The sequence below is a fragment of the Echinococcus granulosus genome (assembly GCF_000524195.1).
Source record: "Echinococcus granulosus chromosome Unknown EG_S00002, whole genome shotgun sequence".
NCBI lineage: Eukaryota > Metazoa > Platyhelminthes > Cestoda > Cyclophyllidea > Taeniidae > Echinococcus > Echinococcus granulosus.
In genome coordinates, this window is record NW_020170382.1 from 542,840 (window position 1) to 548,956 (window position 6,117).

Here is a 6,117-nt window from a genome sequence, read left to right on the forward strand (position 1 = left end):
CTATATCAGCATAAAGCTGTCAATAAGGTAAACCCGCGTTGCATCCTACATTGCCCTATTATCTGGGTAGAGCCCGGAGAGATACAGCTGGGTAGGTTTGAAGTGAGAACAAAGTGACGAGGATGAGTAGACGGGCAACTTTTCCCCCATGGACCTGTGCCAAATCCCGTTTTTTCTTACACAAATCTCTTTTCACTCCGGCATTTTTACATATGTCTATAGACACGCATAAGGGCCAGCACAATTACTTGTTCATGAACTTATTTCCCGTACCTGCAAAACCCCATATCTAGTTGATTTGAATAGAGAGATCAGTGGCGTTGTGGTTAAGTATTACCTTGTTTGCATAGAAATATGATAACTAACCCGGCTGGATCGTGGAAGCTTCCTTACAGCATCGAATACGTTGTGATGGCCGACGAGAGAGGTTGACCAAGGAGTGTTCTAAAGACAACCCTCAAAATGGAAAGGGAATACATACTACGGTTGTTTGTTTAACGATCAGTTTTGGTAAAGGGCCACTTTATCTGGCTATTGTACCTAGCCGGATGAGCTGACCTTCAGGCCATGCCAGAAGACCTGATGTCGAATATGTGTATTCTGTCCACGTATTATGTCTTCTTTAGTCTTCAAGGAAGTCCTGATGCGCTACATTTAGCTTACACAATTTTGTAATAGGTGTACTTCATGGATCTGTTGCTACAGTGCAGGACTACGCTCTGCCTATGCCATTCTTAGAAAATGCAGATTAACGCTGCTTTTGAAAGTATTGCGAGTCCCAAAACCCGTGTTGTAATGGTTGGAAATCTCCTGAAGCGCGTTTGAACTGGGATTATTGGCACAGCCCAGAGTTCGTGTGTCTTAGTGAAAGACAAATTTTTGGAGTCATAGGCGCTTGCGTAAGCAGTTATATTAGTAAGAAAAAGTGTGCAAGACTCTAGAATACTCTCCTACAATCTTCTTTCACATTATTTTCCTTGAGTGCGTTAGATCTCCGATTTTTTAAAAGAAAAATATTATTTTTCTGCCTTAGGTATAAAAACGCCTTTTGGATTTCATGCAAGACTTTTTGTGTTTAAATTTAAAAATAACTTTGTGTCTTTGTGATTTTGGAAACGTGTTGTTATAATTCCCCAATCCGTACACTTCACCGCCGTTTTTGGTGTGACCCAAATCACGTTGTTTGATTCCTGGTGATTTTGGATTGTGGAAATGGATCCTCGTCGTATAGTTCAAGCTTTACAAGCGTCTTTACAACCAGGACAAAGGGAAGACGCCGAGAAATTGCTGGTTGAGGTAGTTTCTGCATTACTAAACATAAGAACTAGATGCATAAAATTATTGGTTTTGCGCCTACGCTCCTTCAAATCGTGCTGGAGCAAACACTTGATCTATCCGTTCGCCAAGCTGGGGCTGTATTCTTAAAAAATATGATTTTAAAGTCTTGGAGGCAAAGGGGGCCGCTCAGTCCTGACGAACCTATTCCTTTTCAAATCCACGAGGACGATAAGGCTAATATTCGGAATGTTATTGTGCCTGCTGTAGCTTCCTCTACCATTCCTATACAGTATGTTGGACTCGAATGATGTTTAACTTGGTTAAGATCCATCCTTCAGGTTGCCGTAGCGAAGATTTTGAAATTCGACTTTCCGTCCCGCTTCCCCAATTTTGTTGATCAAATTATTGGCCACCTCAATTCCATAAATTTCCGTGAATTTCACGGAGCTCTCCTTTGTTTACACGGCTTAGTTCAGGCTTACGAACACAAAACCAATGATAAAGGTCCACTTCCCCAAGCTATGTGTACCCTCCTTCCTCTCCTTCACCATCGGATAAGTGTTTTACTCTCCGACACCTCTGATGAGTCTTTGACTCTCCAAAAGCTCATTCTCAAGATATTCTATCGTTATACTGACTATTATTTGCCAACATCTTCGATCAATGAGGAGGTAGGAGGGTTCTTAATGGCGATTAACATTTTCTAGTGGGTCACCCAGTGGCATCTCCTAATCTGTTCCCTTCTCGAAAGCTTCAACGAGGCTAACGAAGATCCGGGTAGCGTGTACTGGAAACGCCAAAAGTGGGCCGCTCGTATTCTCTACTGTTGGTTTACCTCTTATGGGAGTCCCGGTAATGTTCAAAAGAAATATGCCTCTTTTGCGGACTGGTATCTGAAGCGCTTTTCAAATCAGGTTCTCACCACCTTTCTCAAAATCTGTGATGCCTATCGACGGCAGACTTTTATTTCTCCAGTTGTCCTAGCCGAAACGCTCTCCTACTTGTCTGCTGCGTAAGTTTCTATTTTAACACCCCTTACAATTTGTTGCTAGGCTAACCCACGCATTCTGTTGGAAAATTCTTCGGCCGTACTTTGACACCCTTTTGCGAGATGTTATTGTCCCTCTCCTCTCTTTCACAAAGGAGCTTGCTGAAGTGTGGGAGGATGATCCCCTGGAGTACATCCGTTATAATACTTCTATGTACATGTCAGTAAATAGTCCTTCTGATGCAGCTGCCTCCTTTATCAAGGAGGCTTGTTTAAAACGCAAGGGCATTTTAGACAAGGCGATGCGATACTGTACTGAGGTGCTTAATAATGACGTTAAGCCCGAGATCAAGGACGGTGCGTTGCATCTAATCGGTACGGTTTGCAGCATCCTTCTCAAAGACAGAGTATACAAGGTATGCTCCCTTACGTTCTGGCTACTCATCTGTAGGAACAACTGGAAAACTTCCTGGCCGCCCACGTTCTTTCCCTGTTCGAAGCGCCGGAGGGCTATAGAAGAGCTAGAGCCTGTTGGTTGGTGGGAAAGTTGTCGCGCGTTCAGTTCAGTAATGTGGACATTTTATGCCAAATTGCCATGGTCTGTCGTCATCTCATGTGTTCGGACTCAAATCTACCCGTGAGGGTTGCCGCAGCTACCACCATCTTCTCTCTAATTAAGGATCAGAAAGAAGGTCGACCAAGTTTATTCTTAATTTAGTCTATTTTTGTTGGATGCGTTTCTCTAGGTTCTGTTTGCCTTTTAGTCGAGAAAGCAATGAATAGTTACCTTCCAGAACTCGTTATGCGTGAGTTGTAATGCATTCTATTAAAAGTTAAATGTGATTTTTGTCATCTCTTAACTGCGTTCAATTTCTCTTCATTAGTGTTGCTTAAGCTCCTTCGTGAGACAGAATTTGACGATTTAAATTCTGTTCTTCGTGAGGTATTAGTCTACTCTGATGAGCTCCAGCCTATTTCAGTTCAAATGCTGCAGCATTTGGTAAGTTTATGGGAAGAATGTCTTGCGTCTTAAGTTCATTGTGTTACGTCTCTGTACTTCTTTATCCCAATTTTTCAGTCGGGTACTTTTGTGAAACTAGTTGGAGTACAGGAGAATGGCGTGGGATTAGTATCCACCGGTGACAGTGAAAGGGACGGTGAATTCAAATTTGATGAGGCGAAGGAGTACCAATCTCTGGTCGCCACGGGTGTTATGGAAAATATTGAAACCTTGGTTTCGGTTATGGAGGACAACGCGGAGCTGGTGGCCAGTTCAGAGAGCGTGATAGTGCAGTTGGTACAAGTTATACTCAAAAATGAAATCTCCGATTTCTACGATGAGGCCTTCTCTTTGGTGTGTTCCATCACTTGCACACATGTCTCTCCGCTTCTCTGGACTGTGTACGATTGGCTCTACCAGGCTTTTTCGACCGATGCTAACGACTGCTTCGTGTCCATAGCACCTTCCCTACACAATTACATTACTGTTGATCCGAAGGGCTTTATTGCATCTCCTGATCGTGTGAAAATGTTCTTATCAATGTGCGCACAGGTCAGTATTCTCTAACTTTAATGCATGGACTTTAACATTTGTCGAGTTGTTTATTCGGGTTTGTCATTTTCAGGCACTTCAAAGTGAAGAAGAACAGGCCAATGAGGGTGTCCACGCCGCAAAGCTGTTAGAAGTTTTTGTTCTCAATTTTCGTGGCCAGTTGGATAGTTTCCTTCCCGAGGTCATTGAACTGGCAATTACTCGTCTTACACAAAAATCTACCATCCTCGAGCTCCGCATTAGGTGTCTTCTGGTAAGTTTAGAGCTAAATCATATTTTGAATCTTTATTATTCATGTGTGTCATTTCTTTTCCCCCTCGCTAGGTTGTCATAGCAACAATCATCACTTCATCCGCAACGGTACTGCCTATCCTCTGCGGTCACATGTGGCCGGAGACTCAAACTCGAATAATCGAGAACATTCTCAAAATGTGGATAGACAATATCCAGAAGTTCAATGGGTAAGCCAACGGTTTTTGTGTGCTTAAAGGAGCTGCTAAACAGCACATGCTTGCTTCAGGGGGTAGAGATTTTTATTGCAAAACAACGCTGAATTCGCGTGAATTTTTTTGGATGACGAAAAGCTCATGGACCTCTCCACAATAACGCCTGCAGCCCAAAATAAGGCTGATTTGCTAAGCCGGCGCGTGATTGCCTATCGTATGCAGACCAAAACTATCCCATAGAAAGAAAATTGTTCTATTTAACACGTGACTTGGCAAGGTCCTCTAGGAAAACTAACACCTCGATTTAGATTGTATATTGCTGAAATATGACATAAGCTCCCACTTTTATTCTTTTGTAATCTTATTTCCTTGTAAATAAGTGTGCCCCATGTGACGTTCGAATCCGGGTAAAAAACTCAGGGCGTCATATGTAATGATATTATTAAACTTCTTCCTGTAGTTTGCATGATCGGCGGGTATGCGTGTTTGGTATGTGTACCCTCCTCTCTTTGAGTGCTGACCAGCGACCTCCCTCTGTTGATGCTATTGCGGCGCAGTACCTTCCATCCCTCCTTCACGTCCTCACTAGTCTCAAGGATGCGTACGCCGCCAAAAGGGAAATGGAGAGTAGGTTTGCCCATTCCTTTCTCCATAAAATTGGGTCGCTTTCTGCATTTTCCTATTTACGCTGCTTCTCTCACAGAAGAGGAGGAAAGTGATTCCGATGCCGATGGTCTGGAGGTCGATGAAGATGCTGATGATGGCGTAGCGGTTGACAGCGATGCCGATGTGGTTGATGAGGAGGGGACTCGGTATCTTGAACTTCTTGAGGCGGTTGTAAGTCATTAGTTGCCCCTGAAAGCGTCAATTCAATCCCTTCCCACTCTATATAATCTGCTCACGTTTTTGAGGAGGCGGAAATGGGGGACTCGGACGAAGACGATGATGATGACGACGATGATGATGATTACTTCGAGGCAACTTCAGTAATTGAGTCATTTGAAACCGAACTTGACAAGGAGGAAAATGAAATGGATGAGTATGTGACCTTCTATCAGTTGATGACCCAAATGGAAACGGGTGATGCTGCCTGGTACCAGCGCCTTGTTAGCCCCCTCTCGGAGTCACAGAAAACCGAATTCAAGGAAATTGCCAAGACCGCTGTCAATTGCATGGCTCAGAAAGGTGTGTGGGTCAGTTGAAATCAAAACTGTACATTTTTCATTTGATAATTAGAAAGAGTCCCTTAGGAACCGAGAGGAGCGGATTCGTTTTCTTTCAGCATATTATATGTGCCACTGAGACTTTCTAAGGAGTGATTGTGACAATTGGTTATGTTTTGCTATTGTTCCGGACTAGGTTTTCCGTTTATACGCTTTATTTCGAATTTCTAACGGATTTTATAACTCTGTCATATTCTTCTGTAGAATCAAAGCGAATCGAGAAGGCCGGTGGTTACAATTTTCAGCAGACAGATGTTCCAAGCAGCTTTAACTTTTCAGGCGATCAACCACCTCATTAATACAAAACTTCTTCCTCACTTTTCTCGGTTTCCCATCCTTCTCTGTTCCGTCATGCATCTCCGCTCCAGTGATTGTTTATATGTAAAAAATTGTTTACACGCTGCTGACTTTTCTTGGCTTCATTGTTGACCTTTTTTCACCTTGCCTTTTTATTGCCCTCATCAAAACTCGCAACCTTACACCCTTTCTGCCACTTGCTATATTCTCTCTGCACCCATGGGATCCTCTTTCATGTCCCCAGATCCTTCTTACTCAATCATCCTATGCTCCCACTGTAGATTCCTGCAAAGATTTCTTGAAGTGGAATTTTGCCCTGACAAATTCAGCAAT

At 43.1% G+C, this 6,117-nt stretch overlaps 1 protein-coding gene across 1 annotated transcript; it reads left to right on the forward strand. All coding sequences in view use genetic code 11, as the record gives it.

The window, feature by feature from the left end:
• Window positions 1-1,212: 1,212 nt before the first annotated feature.
• On the forward strand, window positions 1,213-5,786 carry EGR_00454 (Importin-7; the record flags this gene model as incomplete). The annotated part of the gene is made up of 14 exons (XM_024489703.1): window positions 1,213-1,296; window positions 1,617-1,949; window positions 1,986-2,290; window positions 2,331-2,682; window positions 2,718-2,958; window positions 3,031-3,072; window positions 3,151-3,266; window positions 3,345-3,818; window positions 3,892-4,071; window positions 4,143-4,279; window positions 4,725-4,891; window positions 4,968-5,101; window positions 5,176-5,449; window positions 5,692-5,786. The coding sequence occupies 14 exons, from the start codon at window positions 1,213-1,215 to the stop codon at window positions 5,784-5,786; spliced, it is 2,934 nt and encodes a 977-aa protein (XP_024355700.1).
• Between the last annotated feature and the right edge of the window lie 331 nt (window positions 5,787-6,117).